Raw genomic sequence first — 17,471 nt, 5'->3', positions numbered from 1 at the left:
GCAGCTCAGTCTAGTAGAGTTAAAGTAGTTGCTATTAGTTTCACGTAGCATTTAGGCGTGTCAAGTACAATTTATATTTTATTAAAGTATTAGGTTCATATATTAATTGTAGGCTAACTGTCTTTGTGGGTCATTTTACGCCTAGCCAATTATCCAATGTAAGAATCAAACCCTGCACCATCTGTCTCTAATGTAAACAAACATTATGAAACTTGGAATCAAAATTTTCAGGACATTCGATATTCTGTGTTTTGTTTCGCAGTATACAGCTGCCCAAACGCGGCCTGACCTGCGTAAAGAAGGGACCCTCTGACTCCTTTTGACAGATTTCAGACCAAATGCTGGCCAGTCCTTTTTCTCCAGCCAGCATTGTAAAAGCTATATACACAGTTGCGGAACCATGTTTTGAGCAATGCTGTTTCCTTACGGTCTTGTTTTTCAGTCTCTCCCATGGAAAAGGGCACTTCTACTTCCTAATTCTGCAGGTGACAATTAGGAACTGCAGTTGTCATCTGGGTTACGGGGTTTTGCATGTTGTTCTCACATGATTGCCGCGGCAGATTCATTGATTTTGGAGTATATATGCTAAAAATGGGGCTGGGCGATGAAAATTGGTAAAATTATCAGCTGCTGCCAATTAAAAACAAACCAAAAAAAAAAAACAAACAAACAAACAACAACGAGGATACTGGCACTGCAAACTCCTCCCTTAGCAATTCACTACTAGAACAATTTGTGCATCTTCTTGGTTGCTATATAAGCCAGAGTACAGGATATTTGTTTCAGCGATTGGTGACACCTGCTTCTTTTTACGTGGCATTTTCTTGTACCGTTTGCTTTGTGTACTTATTTTCTTCTGGTGACCACATACACATTTTAACAGTTTGCTTCATCCTTAGCCATGGAGTTTGTGGAGTTGATCAAAACTCCTAGGGTGGATAATGTGATTCTTCACCGGCCTTTTTTACCAACAGTGGAGGGCACACTTTGCCTTACTGGTCATCATTTGATTTTGTCGTCACGGCAAGACAATACCGAAGAACTCTGGCTACTTCATTCAAATATCGACTCGATCGAGAAAAGGTGAGCATACCCCTCAACTGCACAGATTTTTGTAGAATGTCCAGTTTTTTGCTTCGTATATTTGGTCTGTTTCTCATAAAATTGTGGCTTTCTAGCAAATCGTTGAAGGTGAAGTGAGAAAATGTCAGTAATTTGAGTTTCAGACTTCATACCCTTCAGAAAATTCATATATACTTTCTAAGAGCAATATTTCAAGTGTCTCTAATTTTGGGCCTTTGTCCCTCCATTATTTGTAGGTTTGCCCAGATTTCTTGCTCTTAAGAGGTTGAGATGTATGAAGGTGAGCTAGAATTTGATGTTACTGCTTTAATGAATACTGTTCTTTCTCAGATTGTCTTTGATTGCAGCATGGGCATCTTTATACAGTTGTAATATGGGCAGCCATTGTGGCTTTGGTTTGCATTTTAGTTGCAGACTGTATTAATGACCATTTCCAAAAGTGGTTCTGAATTGTGTCCAAAAGTAAATTGCCTTCTGCTTGTTCCTTACGGAATAATGTTTCTGTGTTTTACTTGTTTTCATTTTTTTTTGTTGCCCATTGAATTGGAAATACATGTCTCTATGTCCTCTGTAGTGCTAAAAAGCTAATTAAAAGTGGTCTCTGTTTGTTTACTTCTTAGTCCTTGCTTGTTTGTGTTGTGCAGTTTGATTTTTGGGAGTTTTTCTTGCTGATTTAAAATGTGATTATACTGCAGTATGTTTTATAAATGGGGTGTAGGGCCTAAGGACAGGTAATCACTATGTGGAGGGGGGTTTGCTGCATAACACTGGATGTACAAGTAATAGAGTTAGAGCTGCTGAACCTGTATGTCTTCATTTACATACTGCTTGACTACAATTCATGTGCACTTTACCTTTTTTACCTTGGGGGAAAAACAGAGTTACTAATGCTATCAGTAAAGCATTTTGTATAATGTATTCTTGCCCGGGTAAGCCTCTGCTACTCATGACTCTGATTTGTGGACATATTTTCAATTATGCATTCTAATTAGAAATATTAGTAATTTAGATTTTTGTAATATATTATATGCATGTATGTGTATATGTAGACTAACTATATAGACCTGGCATGACTTTCTCTGAATTAGTATCTTTCACCTCCAGATATTGCTATTGTTGGCCATCTAAAAGTATCTGTGCTTCACTCATATAAGTTCATTGCTTAGTAATTCATCTTAGTAATAAAATATACTTTTTGAGTCTTATCTCTAACATTTGTCTCTCTTTTTCTGTGATACTTCTTTATTTTAATTTGTTAACCTGAGTAGAGCACTGATCTCAAAGGACCCTTTACGGACTCTGCCCGGGAAGATGAAGAAAAGATTACTACTGCAACAGCAAACTTCCATAGCAACCAAATAAATGAAACATGAATGGTGGAATTCAATTAGTAACAACACAGTATCAAACCAGTTCCAGTTAGGCTTATGTGCTAGAAGACAACATGGCAGAAATGACCATGATTGTTGAATACATTATATACTGCATAGGTTGATACTATTTTATCGGCCCTAGGGCCTATACAAGCCTAGCCATAACAATTCTCTGGCTATTTCTTCCCACACTTTTATTTTATTTGTAAGTTCCAGTAAGGCTGATTAATAGTACTAGTTAACTGAGAAACATAAGGAAGGTGATAGTGATGAAGGTGGTGTAGGGTGTCTGTGTGTTATGAGTGGAGAGAAGATGAGAGGAGCATTGTAAGGCTAATTGATTGGGTAGGGCGGGAACAGTTTTTTTTCTTCAATTCTGTTTTAGTAAACAGATTACAGTTCGTGGGAGGTGGTGTTATGTTAGTACAGTTTTATGCAGTGTAGATAACATCATTTTGGTTAACTTCACCTAGTGACCTGGATAGGTTGTTTGATTATCTTAAGTTGGTGTTAGCTTGACGTCTTTGTCAGGTTAGTCATTGAAGTGTGGTGAATTTGATCGCCCATTCCTCTCTGTTCCGGTATTTGCGCAGACAGTCCTCTTGGAGTACATTATTCATCAGTTTTTTTTTTTTCCCCTATAAGAAAGCTTGTGATCATCCATCCTTTGCTTGAGGGTCTAGGCAAACCTCTGTCTTTGGGTATAGCATCATTAGATTGTTTATGCTATCAAGGTTAGAGTGGCAGCAGCAATCACTTCTGGAGAAAAATCTGCTCATCAGGTGTTTAATAAAGTCAGTTGTTCAGCACCTTGCTGCAGCCCATCTAATTGCTAGAGATGATTTCTTATTTATTTGTGCATTTAAAGTAGTTAGGAACTTTGGTCTCCTAAAAGAACTTACAAAGTCATTATGAATATGTTGCCATGGCACAGATGGCTATTTCCATGGATGTTGAATCCAGACTTTTGATGTACCAGTCATGACAGACAGTTAGAATTAGAATGGTTTCTTTTGTTTTTAGTATTTGATATTATTTGGATACCCCCCCCCCAGAAGAAGGGACTGGTACCGCAAGTAATCTGTAATCATCTTGGATGCCCCTTTTTTGCTCAGTTTGGCTAGTAATATGTAATCGGTGTACACATCTTAATGTACATTTTTTTTATTTCTTTTTTGTGTATGTCCATATGCTTGTATTATGCTTTACTTAGTGATCTTAAGCAAATTCAGTGTCCATATGCTTGTATTATGCTTTACTTAGTGATCTTAAGCAAATTCAGAGTGTCCGTCTATAACATCCTTGACTGAATGTGAGGAAAACACAGTTGACTTTGTTACAAAGATGGATCAAAGTTGGTCATCAGCTCCTCCACTGTGATAAATTTAATTTATCTTTCTAAAGCAATCTTCACACTCCTCTGTTCATTTTCATTCAGATCCCTGGTGTTGCAATGAGTGTAGTACCCTGACAGGTTCATTCATGTGTTTGTGGTAGTAAATTCCCTGTCTTAAGATTGTTCTTGTTTGCAATACAGACTCCATCTATTCGTGAAGTTTGTGCACCAGTATAGGTCCTATCTAGAGTGCATTTTGTGTTCTCCCTGTGTTTGCATGGGATTTCACTAGGGGTTTTCTTCCTCTCCCATCCTAAAGACGTGGGTAAGTGAGTTAGCAATACTCAGATTTTCTCTTGGAGTGCATGTATGTATCTGTGTACATGATAGATGTGCATGTGTCTTGGCTTCCCATGCGGATTAATTCTTGCTTTACTCACTTTTGCTTGCAAGGATAGACTTCCATTACCCTGAATTATGAATTTATTTATTTAATTGGTCAGCGGGCCTTTTCAGCCATGATCCTGGTCACAAGGCAAGATGTGCATGCATATTTAAAACGTAATAACAGGTCTGGGAACCACAGCTAAAAGCATACAGATCTGATGAAGCATAGGAATGTTATGTTCTAATCCAGTGTCACTGGGCATGCTTTGTAATATTTAAATTCTGTGTGCATTTCTCAGTAAAACACTGTGTACTGTTGCCTTTTTTAATATCTGTGTCACAAACTTCTATGTATTTAGTGCATACTATAGTGCTATTCATGTTTTAGCTTAACTCCTGCATATGAATAGCCAAATTATGGAACTCCCTCCCACCCACAATTACCTCCATACCATCATGCACCCACTTCAAAACTTTACTAAAAGCGCACCTAAAAACATGCTGGCTATGCCCTTGCAACTCCCTCTCTAATATCACCCACCCCATCCAACCACTACCTTTCTTTCCACTCCACTAACTACCTTGATTATAGCAAGCTCAGATGCTCATAAGCCTAGTAGTTATTATACAGCAGGAACTTCTTATTGTAACATTTGTTAGTCTGCTATGTACTTCACATACAAAGATTCTAGTTGTCTACTAATGTACTATGTTCTTCATCTGTAAATATGTTGTAAGTAATTGCATTTAATCACTATGTAATCCAATGTAACTACTGTCTGTTTATTTTAACCGTGGAGCTTTTCTCCCCGGGCCTCCGCTGAAAATGGACCTACGTCCAGTTGGACACTCCCGATTAACAAATGTAAATAAATAAATAAAATAATGAATGCAGCTGTTGCCATTTGTATTGTTTGCTTCATTTTTTTTGTAGTCTCAAGTCTTAAGTTGTTTCTGTGCTTACTTTGAACCAGATCACCCATCCAGTTAGCACATAAAAAAATTAAATATGCAGACCAAAGAAGGCAAAGGTGAAGACTTGCTAGCCACATAATTGTTAAAAATGTCTGCCTAGTCTGAATTCTTCCAGCATTTTCATTTATTAATTTTTCTGATACCTGCCTTGTTTTCAAGGAGTGTGGTGTGTATGGGTGCAAACCTGTAACTGCATCTAGTAATTCCATTGCTCTACCAATGAGGTGTTTCAAGAAGCCAGTCTCACTGGTCCGGTGCCTTGCTAAGACTGAACCACTGAAAGAGTGGACAACAGAGTTGTCATAACTCAAAGCAGACCAGAGAAGTATCCAGTGTTAATGGAATCCACAATTGGAGGGCTGCCTTTAAAAAAAGTACCCGTGTAGACGTATGCCATACTACTTCAAAAGTTAGCTACCCTTTAAACCCCAATTGAATGATTGGGTTGCAGTTTGATCACTAAATGGTACCATTTGCACTACAGATTCCTAACTCAACACTTCACTGGGCAACACGCACAAGTGATGTCATTTCTGTTTTTCAACTCTTGGCTATCTGCAGCAAATACACCTTTATTAAGGGTGGCATTAGTAATTTGGGTCCCCTGCTGACCTTCACCTTGGATCCCCCCCCAAAAGGCTGTTCCCACATTGGACCAGTATAGAGTAGTACATACACTGTCAGACTCTTCGTAGTGAGACTGGCACTCCCCAGAAGGAGGAGAAAGCTTGAGACCTGCTGTTCATCCTCCTGATCAAGAATCCCTGTCTGTGGACAGGTTGGGAAAGCAGGTTTTTGTATCCTGTTCTTTATATTTAAAAGCCTGTGAAAGATTAGTTTGCTGAGTGATCTTAGTGTTTATATAACCTTAATACTGTGAATTATTGAGGATTTAAGTACTCTTTTTTTTTTTTTTTGGAAACTGTTCAGGAAAAATCTTCTTCCAACATGGATGTACCAGGCCAGCCTGTTATGGCTGCAGGTCCCAATTCAGCAGGGAAGGCTTGGCCTAAGGTACCCTCCAAAGACTTTAATGTGTTGGGGAGTCTGTAAAGTTCTCCACTATTAAGGCTGTGGAGAAAATGGCTCCTTGCTGCCTGGGGGAGGTGGGTGCAAGTAACATCTACAAAACCTGCTAATTCATTCCTTTTATAGGAGTCCCTAAGCTTCCTGCCTACACACTATGAACAGCTGGCTGCTGATTTAAGTTTTTTTATGTCTAAATGCACTTCTACTGTCCCCATAGTCCCAGAGTATTAAGTGTCTCTTTATCCCTTTCTTGCAAGTGTCTTCTGCAGCACCTACATTTTCTCTGCCATTGAGCCTGTTCTGTCTTGCAGTATCTGCACTTTGTTTCCAGCACTTGTATCTATATCTCAGGCATTTACTTTTCTGATGTTAGTTGCTTAGACTCTATTAGAAGGATTAATGACTGTTTATATGATTGATGTCAGCAGTCTAGCTTCTCTACTTGTGCTCTGTATGGCACTGTCTTTTTCATCTGCTGTAGGTGGTGTCAGTGTCATTTTTCAGTTATTAATTCTTTATGTATCTGGAGCTGAGGCACTGATTTTGAGTGCAGTGCTTTCAGTAAAAAATGAAGCATTTCATCCAGTTTATCTGTTATCTGGTTTAGTCAATAGTATCTCCAGCTTCAGCACTCCCTGCCCTGAATTCAAAATTGTGGGCCATTGTACCCTCCCCTTCTTACCCAATTCTGTTTTCCTTTTTTTGGCAGCTCCACAATCCAGAATATTAGTAGAAGCCTTAGAGTGTGAGCTGTCATTACCCAAAATAGTTTAGAGAGTAAAAGTGAAAGCACTTGGAGCCTAAAACTGCCCTCCCACAGAGGATCTTGGAGATGAAGAAACCAGCCCTCTCTCCTTTTGATGACTGCATTTGGGGGAAATTTTCCATTTAATACAGTAGTGCGGGAGTTGGCTATCTGTGCCTAGTTCTTCCCTGCAAAGTAGACCACAACAAGCATGTTGCTTTTTATAGTAAACCTCCTGAGTGATTCTCCATTTGGTCAATATTCTCCAGAAGGGTTGCATGACACAGTCCTGACATTGTAATCCCTCTCCCTAAGATGGAAGACAGCTTTTCCGGGCACCCATGGAATGCTAATTTTGGGCAGATACTTCCAAACTATTTGGATGCAGCCCTTTCAAGGGCTACTACTACAATAAGCCCTACTGTTCATTCTCTTTATGAAGAGTCCTGGGCTGTAGACAAGTTGGGAAAGCATATTTTTGCATCCTGTCTTTTATCCTTGCAGGCATATGCCGATTTTAAAGTTACATGAATGATGAATTCCACCAAGTTTCAGAAGAATTACTAGAAGATTAGGGCTCAGGATTTAGCTTATTAAACTATAACAGCCTTATTGTCCATGTAGATCGTAGTGTAATGGAAGAGGTTGCAAGAACAATGGGATCTATCAGTGCCATCTAGCAGCACTTTGGGTTGCAGTGGACTCTGTTTGCTGAGGATACCCTTTTTAGATTCCCCCCACAAGGACCATCTTTTGTTTAGTTCCCCAAGTCACGGATTCTTCAAAGAAATGAGGGAGGCAGGGTAGACTGTGTTGGCTATGGGTATATGTTTCATCCTTCACTTCATATGCATTCAGGGATGTAGAGGTGCCATCATCAAATGTGGTTCCTAAGTGACTCACAACAGCACCAACAGAAAGGTGCTGGGAGCAGACAACTGCCACAGTTTTCTACCTCTCAAGACTGCTGTGGCTCTTAATCTGCTCTCAGCCTTAAGATTGGCTCAAAACACTCCTGATTGATGTCTCACCATCTCTCACAGGAGACAGTTGGGGGCAGATTATTCCACATTCTTGCATGGAAAAAGAGCACCAGGGACAAATGTGTTATGGAGATCATATTCAAAGTTTGAACCCATTTCTTATCCTTCCCTCATTTCCATCTGTGCCTTTGCTAAGTATCCCACCTTCTCAAAAACTAGTGGCAAGGAAGTAGCTGCAGAAGTTCCTTCACACTAACAAGCCCTCCCAAGCCCTCCAAGAAGTCTCACTGGACAAAAGAGGCTTAGGATATTTCTGTTTTTTGATGCATATGAAATCCAAGGGGCATCAGGCCCATTTTGCACCTGAGTGGCCTGAAGACATTCATTCTTAAAGAAAACTTTGGAGTGGTTGCAATGTAAACCATCCTTTGACTAACCGAAGTGGACTGGATGTGGATTTTGGACCTTCGTTATGCCTATGTCTGTATCATTTATCCACAAAGAGTTGCAGAGGTTTCTACACTTTTCATTTTAAACCACTCGCTACCAGTTTCAGAAGCTTCCATTTGGTCTTACCATAGACCCCAAGATGCATCTTTGTACTGATAAGCTGCTGTAATGGTTATTTTATCTTGCTGATTCTGCTCAAAATGCTGTCCTTCAACAGGGAGTTGTTTCTTCTCCTGTTTTCTTTAGGAGTTACAAACCTCAATAAAATGTCATCTATTATTGGTTTGGACATTGGTCTTTCTGTTGTATTTCCTAGACTACCCAGCATAATGTGTTTTTTACCTCATAATAAGAGACTCTCCATCATTTGGCATCTGCCATGCAGTCCCCTTAGATAGTTCTGACAGAAGTATGCCTTAATTTTATGCTCCCTAATGAGATGCTTCTTTTGAGGGTTTTACAGTATTTACACAGTTCTAATTGTCACTCCATACAAACGTTTAGGGTCTGTCACTTGCATCTAGTCTGCTGGTTGGATTTAGCAAATTTCCATATCATGAACCCTTTTCAATTCTTGAATCCATAGGCTATTGTCACCATGGATGCATCTGCCCTGGGGTGGAATGAGTGCATTTCAGTGAGCCAACAGTCCAGGGAACTTGCTTTGTTTGCACATCAACTTACTTGAGATATTATCCACTGTGGCTTTTCAGAACCCTTTTTCCAGAGGGATACTTTTCTATTCAGTGTGACAGTATGGCTCTAGTGTGGTGCATCAACAAACAGGGCAGGACCTGCTGTTTTCAATTGTGTCAAAAGGTTTTGTCAGTGGGTCATCCAGTCTTATACCTTCTTGAGAATTTGAATTTACTGATGGACTGTTTGGACCAGTGCCATTTATTATGCCTCATAAGTGGTTAGGAAGATCTTCTGTATGAGAATTTCCAGTGTTCAGTCGTTTGGCACTGACTCCAAGACCATGTTTCCCATATTCTTTCTTATTTCACCTACAGGAAGTTGATCTAAAGGCATGTTGACCAGCCAGACAGACTTCGTTTCCTGTTTTTTGCTACTACTTCAAACCTCCTGAGGCTTCAGCCTTCATAGATGCTGCTGTGTGATCCTTCAGACAAGTCTCACCCATAACTTAATTTCATATGGCTACTTCAGTTTCATTGATGAAGTGCCTGTGTGTCTCGACTAGTGTGGCTTCCAGTACTTCTGCCCATTAGCCTTCAGTTTGAAAGACTAATCATGAGAAATGGACTCCATTTTCCATCTGGGCAGCACACAACAATATATATCCCATAGCCACTCTTTCCCACTAGTTCACCACTTTTTGTTAGCACTCTTTGATACCAGTTTAGCTTGATGTTCATTAAAGTTTTCATAATGGCTATATTCAACTTCCACTCTGGTCAAGATTACAGTTGAAGACTGCTGTTTTGTACATAGGACCTTCAGCTAAGCTCCCTGATTCAGTTGCTCCTTGGGATGTTAATTTATACATTCCACCATTTGAGGCTGTTTCCTCATCTGATATACAAGTTTTTGTGTTTGAAGACTTTTTTTTTTTCTAATGGCTGCTACTTCTGCTAGGAGAATATCTTAAATTCAGACGCTTTCTGTTTTTATTTCTGTCTTATCACAAGGAATGGGTGGCACCTTCAGATCAAGTTATCCTTTATGTCCAAAGTTGCTACAGGAGTTAACTTAATCCATTACTTTGCCTGTGTCCTTCCCAAAATAGTCCAGCCATGGAGAACATCTGTCTTCATAGCTTATATGGCTATTCAAATGGCTGACTTTATATGAACAGAGCTAAGTCTGTCAGAAAGGAAGATCAGAACTCATATGAGGAGTGCCATCCTTTGTACCAACAAGAATAACATCACTTGTATTAGGACTACTAAGCAGGTAAGTTTCCCAGACTTCCTCTTCCCCATGCACTGTGGGTGCCCTTTCTCTCCATGTCATCTTTGTTGTACTTTGGTAAGGTGTGGACAAATGGCCACTGGCTGCTTTTTCTTGTGAGTTTGTTTATTTTTGCTACTTTTTGTCTACGTTATTTTGTTGATGTCAGGCACTCCCTATTTCAGTTTCCAGTTGTTCCAGTCCCTGGTGGCTCCGTACACATGACAACCCCCTGATAATTTCTAGAAAGCCCTGTACATGGGGATCCTCCATTTCTCTATTTGCAGGTTCTAAGAGTTGTGAGCTGCCATGCAATATGTGAGTTACAGAACCAGACAATGAGCTATCCTACTGCATATTTTCTGCTTAAATCTACCTCACACTGGTATGTTAGGCTAGTATCCGAAAGGGAGTGTGCAGTGGAATCCTGAGGGACATGCCGCCACCACCACCTACAAGGTGATGCTTTCCTCAAATACCTGCCCATCTGTACCACACCATTGGATTACCAGCACAGAAAGTTTATCACTACTCTTGTTTGGCATCTACTTCTCTGAAGTACAGGCCAATACTAAGGCACTCTGGCTAACAAAGTTCACAGATGACTGCAAACTAGGAGCCATTACTGAATCTCCAAATGATGTGGATACTCTTCAAAAGGGCCTTACAGAAACCAATGCTTGGTGCCAGAGCCATGGGCTCAAGCTCCATGCCAAGAAATGTATAGTTATCCCCTTTGGGAAAAAATATGTACCGGTGAATTACCACATAGGTGGCAGCAGTACACTAAACACTGAAAGTGTGATAAGAGACTTGGGGACACAGGTGGACAGTGGTCTCACCTTCGATAATCACATCGCCACAATAGTCAGGAAATCCTGTGTGGCACACCTCTTCACTAAGGGCTTTTCATCCAGAAAAAAGAAGGTCATTGTCCCACTGTACTCATTCCTCATTAGACCCATTATAGAATACAACACCCCATTTGGAATGTACCTCTCAAGACACCTGCAACAACTGGAAAGGCCGCAGAAGTACCTCGCTAAAAAAATCACAGGCCTAAAGCAGATGCCCTATGCTGACTTCCTTAAACTTCAGCTATACTCTGTTGCATATCGTCTACTCAGAGGCAATCTCTGATTTAACATACAAGGCCATGTCAAGCCCAGAGGTGTTGGACATGCTACACTTAAAGAAATCCCAATCCCTCAGAGCCACACACTCCAGGGATCTAAACCTTGTCATCACAATAAACAAAACATGCTGGAGGGATAGGTTCCTGACCCAGAGACTCCCCAGACTCTGGAATAGACTGCCCATATATGTCAAGCAGATTGCCTCTTTAGTCCTCTTCAAAAGGAACCTTCACGATTGGATGGGAGAAAGGAAATTCACCCCGGGGATCACGTCCATCGCCCTGCTAGACAGGGGTCCAGAAAGTAAATAGTGTGGGAAGAAAATGGCAGGGAATTGTTATGGCTAGGCTTGTATAGGCCCTAGGGCCAATAGCCTAGTACCAACCTATGAACTACTGGAGCCTGCATTGTATTGTATGCAAGAGCCTTTAGCATGTCCCCATGCCATCCTACCCAGAAGAGGTGAACAGGCAGAGCCATGTCACCCCAACCCCACGCCAGTACTAGTAGATGTCCAGACTGTTAGGCATTAATGTCTTTGTCGGGGCTTTATCCCCCTTTAGCAATGGAACTGGCATATTTTTCTTGTGAAATAAACAGCATTAACCATTTTCCCCTCCTCTTCCAGCTGCTGTTTCATGCTCTTTAATGGAAAATTTCTGTAAAAATACAAATTTGCAATGTCCTTTTTTGTTGGACTTTTACCTTTCTCTTCTTAAGAGATCAGTGAGATCCTTTTATTGGTGTACCTGTAACCAGAATCTCTCACTAGCCAACAGGTGCAAGTTACCGTCTAGAAGTCCGTAACTCACAAAGGTACTGCCTGTTATATGAACTTCAAGATTTCTACTTCTTTAGGAGAGGAAATTTACTATTTAGTATCTCCTTGAATGTTGTTGTCTTTCGGCTTTTCCTGGTTAGGGTCGCCACAGCGGAACTCCGATCCGCTAATGATTGGCAGTAGATTTTCACGAATGCCGAGTTGCCAGCTCGACTTCCAACCTTCAAAGAAGGCATGCCCATTTACGCATGTCTTTTGAACGCCCACCCAACCACGGGGAGGACATGGCAGACTCCACACAGAAGGCACTCCCCGCACTCTAGCCGAGAATCGAACGGGAGAACCTCTTGCTGTGAGGCAACAATGCTACCGCTTCACCACCGCGGATAACCTTAGTATCTCCTTGAATGAGAAGTCTTTAGCTGTCCAGCATGAATCCACTGAGCATTCCAGGTCTTGTGCTTCTTTACTAGACTTTCTAAGCGCTGTTTCTTCAGCCTGAAGAAGCTTCAGTCTCTCTTCTCCCATCCTATGTTTGTGTTTGAGGAGAACTTTACTATCTGTTTCTTGCCAGGTTTCACCAAATTTTTTGTCAAGTTCCAAGTTGTTACAAAAATAAAATATTCTGGTGTATGAATTCGAAGATGACGTCAGTAGTGTGAGCATCTAAAAACAAAGCTACAGGCTGAAAGTAATTTAAATCTCCCAGAGCCAGCTAATTACTCTAAATTGCTAACAGAAATGGTAGCTGAAGTGCTTAGTGTCCAGGAGTCAGCAAAGTAGAGAAAAAGTGAAGTGAACGGAGAGCAACTTTGAAAACTCAAAAAGGGACAGAAAGCAGCTTGGAGCAGAGGTGGAAAAAACAGATGGCAATGGCAGCTGAGGGAGGAAGTTCTTCTCTCACCCTAGAGAGAAAGATTGACAAAAATGCACTGAGGTTTTCAAGACAAGTGGCTTCCTGCTGGAAAGCATAGAAGCAAACAGCAGGCTGCACGAAATACATGATTTAAGAAGGCATTCAGGGGAAGTAACTTGTATGCAAACTGCTGCAAGGGAAATAAAAGAAAAAATGTCACAGCAGCAATTAAAGTATGAACACATGGCGCAGAAACAATTCTAGTATGGGTCACACAGAGAAGATGTAGGTGTACAGCAGTACCAGAACAAATCCAAGGAAAGGACTGTAAGACTTTAAGAAAAAAATGCTTCCGCACATAAACTGGACTTTCAGTGTAAATGTAAGCATGAGCCTGGGACTAAATCTTCCAAAGTTGAGACTTTGAAGGCAGACGAGGCTTATGTTAATTTAACTCCAGGCATACATGCTACAAGAGGATATTCCTTCTGTTTTGTGAAAGGCTCGAGAAGTCTTAAAATTTGGAGACACAAGTTTCTGTGTGGGTAATGACTTTTCAGTACAAACATGAAACGGTTGAAATGGGAGAAGGTGATGAAGGAAGAAGTAGCCAGCCAACAAATACAGAAAAGCAAACTATCGACACTTCAGTGGAGAGATTTTCTAACAAACTATTTCATGTTTGCTAAATGAAAAAAGAGTGAGAGAATCTATAAAAAGGCTATGCACTGGGATCATTGAGAGATGACAGTACTTGAGCTGTACGGATACAGCTTCATATGAACAAGTGTGTTTGGAATAACTAAAATATGAGTTGCACTCTGAAGGATACAACTGAAGTACCAGTGAAAAAATCACTATTTGATTAATGGAATGTAAACTACAAGTACTGTATTTCAAAATTTACTTAAGTGAAGTTTTATTTCTAACTGTAGGGGTTGTGACACTATTCTCTCTGGTGGCTGTGCCATTTGTATAAAGTGAAGGTATGCTGACTTAATGTAGATATCATTGTATTAAGATCTAGGTATACATACAAAGACTGAGAGCTTCTGAAGTCAGATGTTTTAAACTGCTGGCTGCATGTAAGTAAAACGGAGAGATTAAGGAGACAAGTTGCCTCACAGCAAGAAGTTCTCCCGTTCGATTCTCTGCTGGAGCGCCTTCTGTGTAGAGTTTACATGTCCTCTCTGCGGTCAAGTGGCATTCGAAAGACATGCATAAATGGGCGTGCCTTCATTGAAGGTTGGGCATCGAGCTGGCACCTTGGCACTGTAAAAATTGACTGCCAATCATTAGCGGACCGGAGTTCCACTGTGGCGGCCCCTAACCGGGAAAAGCCGAAAGAAGAGCAACCTTGAATAAAAAAAAAAATGCTGTAGAGACGTTGAGCGAGGACCGTTTAAATGCGTTCACACACACACACACACACACACACACACACACACACACACACACACACAAGGATATTTGATATTACTGAAGTATGAGTTATATACTGTAATATGATTTAAAATGATTGAAATCAAGTACCAGTGAGAAAATAATTATTTGATACTTTCAGCGACTGCATGCACTATCTTTTCTTATGCTGTAGTTTGGGATATAACCAATGAAGTTGGAGGAAATGTTGAACTATGCATCTCTTGCATGAATAAAATAGGCTGCAGTGATGAATAAAAAATAAAATGAGAAATATATTAATGAAAGAGAAATTATATAACAGTGTGTGGCTGTCTAGCTACAAAAAGTGTATGTGTGTGATCTAAATATGTATACTCGCACACGTGTTTATAAAATGACCGCATCAGAAAGACAAGTATTTATAAAATGACAGCATCAGAAAATAAATATTTAAAGTAGTAGCTGCAGACAATTGAAACAGATCGGTTTGTGATTTATAGCAGGTGTTTTGTCGTCCAGTAGAGTAAATCCAAGGAGTCTGATTTAGAGTGAGTAGAATAAGCTGCTGATTCTACAGTGTTGGCTGTTGCCTATGAAAATGTAGCTACATGTTATTTTGCTTTGGTTGGGGGGAATTGTTTGTGTAATAAAAATAAGAGATCAGATTCAGTTGGGATAACATTATGCAAAAATATATAAAGTGAGACAACAATGATAGAAACTGACTATGAAGGATCAGTTTGCAACAGAATGACAGAATATCTGCAAGCAGAATGAAAGAAAGCTTTATTATACAACAACCCCCAATTAATATTCCAAAACGTGCACGCTGATTGGTCAGCGTGCACGTTGTAAATCAGAGTTGTAGTAATGGAAAAAGGTCCGGTCGCCCAGACTTTTAACATTAGTATAAACTCCTTCTTTTTTACAGCAACGGAGAACGCAAGATCTCCGTTGCTTTTTACAACCTGTTTCGCTATGTTAAACTCGTTTAACATAGCGAGACAGCTTTAAAAGAGTAACTGAGATCTTCCTATCTCCTTTGCTTTTTTTAAAGCTGTCTCGCTATGTTAAACTCCTTTAACATAGCGAGACAGTTTGTAAAAAGCAACGGAGATCTTGCTTTCTCCGTTGCTTTTGCCCACAGCTCTGATGTGCTGCTTAAGCATACGCATGCACAGTACATCAGAACTGCCGCAGAATACCAGACAGCTGCGGAAGGGCATCAAGGAGGTATTATACAATGCCATTATTTAAGAAAAGTAATTATTTTTTTCTTAAATAATGTCATTGTATAATAGCAATAACCCACTTCTGGGTCTGAGTAATGCTGGCTTTACCCACGGTTGTCTTTGGCCACTTGAGCTTCGCCCTCGTGAACAAACAACACCAACCGTAGGTAAATCCAGCATTACCCACACCCAGGCATGGCTTATTGCTATATTATATCATAATTTTGACTTGTTAGTCTAGAACATTAATAGGTTGGTGGACAGGAAAAACAGGATAAGGTGCTGACTTATATCTATAATAATGCACAGATGCTTTAAGAAACATAGCAAAGTCATAGAGCATGAAAGTTATGGAAAGGCGAGTTTCTTTGTTAGAACAGAAGGCCAGCAAAAGAAAGGTATCTTACTTTTAATTCAAAACTGTATCAGAATAAAGATTGAAGAACAAATGAAAGATGAGCAGAGAATATTTAAAGAGGTGAGGTGGTACTGGCAGGGAGCAAGAACTACACTTGTTGAAGTATATCTTTTACCAAAACTGTTGAGACGAGATATAAAGTGCACTGTGGGAGATGCTGTAGCATTTCATCAAGGAGATGTGGTAGTGGCTGGCGATTTGAACATTATAGAAAATAAGGAAAATGTGTCTGGAGGACCACGATGTCTTAAAATACTTAAATGCATGTATTTGGGCAAACTGATGTAATGAAAATAAGACTGAATTTAAGTATACACATTTTTCAGGGAGAATTGGTTCTTGGGTTAACTGGGATAGCTTTGTTGAGCAAAAATTGTATGTAAAACCAATCAGCCTGCCAAACATGAACTTAGGATCACTGCTCTCACATTCACTGACAGGAAGTAGCTTGGAAGTGGATAACATAATGGTAAGTAGGAGGTTAGGTAGTCGCTGTGTCCAGGAGACAAGATGGAAGTGCAGTACAGCAAAGCCACTTGGCTTTGGTTCCAAATGCTACTAATCTTGGAGGACATACCAGTAATGGTATGGGAACTGCGTTGAGTGAGAGGCTTCAGAAGACAGTGAGGGGTGTTATTGACAGACATTTGGCACTTAAACACCAGTTTTAAGGATAGGCCGAGATTACAGATACTGCCCTGTGTCCCTCAGCAGGGTTGTAATAGCAAGGAAAAGAGTGCATTCAAGCAGCGGTTGCAAGACCTGACCTGAATGCACATATTGTTACAGAAAGAACAGGATATGAGGACTGCTTGGGTCCACATGGGTGGGGCAGCAGGAATAAAGGAGAGGCCATTCTACACTTTTTTGTCTGGCAAATGACTTGATGGTGGCCAAGACTTGATTCAGTATGAGAAGCTGTCACAAGATCACGTACAAGAGTGACCAACATACAACTCTGGTAGACTTCCTCTTAGTAAGAAAAGGGCACTGGAGTAGACTCAAGACTGCAAAGTTATCCATAGTGAAACAGTCAGCCCACAGCATAAACTACTGGTTACTACAGTCCGTTACAAGCAGTGGTCAGAGAAGGCTGTAAGGTCAGCAGAGACGAGGGTTACCTGTAGAGAAAGCACAAGAGTTCAAGGATGCTTCGAACTCTAGCACCTCAGGAAGAGGAGCAAATAGGTGGAGTTGAAGAATAATGGCAGTGCCTCAAAACATGTGTGAGGACTATAGAACAGATATGGCTGAACCAGGTATGGAAATAAAGGTATATAAGGAATGTTGGTGGTGGAATGGAAAAGTCCAGGAAGTCATCAAAAGAAGGTGGTAGTGCAGAAAAAATTGGAAGACAAAAAAGATGGAC

General features: G+C 40.4%; 1 protein-coding gene across 1 annotated transcript in view; it reads left to right on the top strand.

The window, feature by feature from the left end:
- The first annotated feature begins 464 nt into the window (after nt 1–464).
- MTMR9 (myotubularin related protein 9) overlaps nt 465–17,471 on the top strand; it is a 721,174-nt gene continuing 704,167 nt past the window's right edge. Inside the window, exon 1 of the mRNA XM_044062773.1 lies at nt 465–1,083. Coding sequence (XP_043918708.1) covers nt 902–1,083 — 182 coding nt within the window. The 5' untranslated portion in view covers nt 465–901. The remainder of the gene's footprint in view (nt 1,084–17,471) is intronic.

The sequence above is a fragment of the Protopterus annectens genome, chromosome 2.part1 (assembly GCF_019279795.1).
Source record: "Protopterus annectens isolate FY-2018-M chromosome 2.part1, PAN1.0, whole genome shotgun sequence".
NCBI classification, from domain to species: Eukaryota; Metazoa; Chordata; order Ceratodontiformes; family Protopteridae; genus Protopterus; species Protopterus annectens.
Note: the sequence above shows the minus strand (reverse complement) of the source record. Positions and strands in the feature narration are given on the sequence as shown.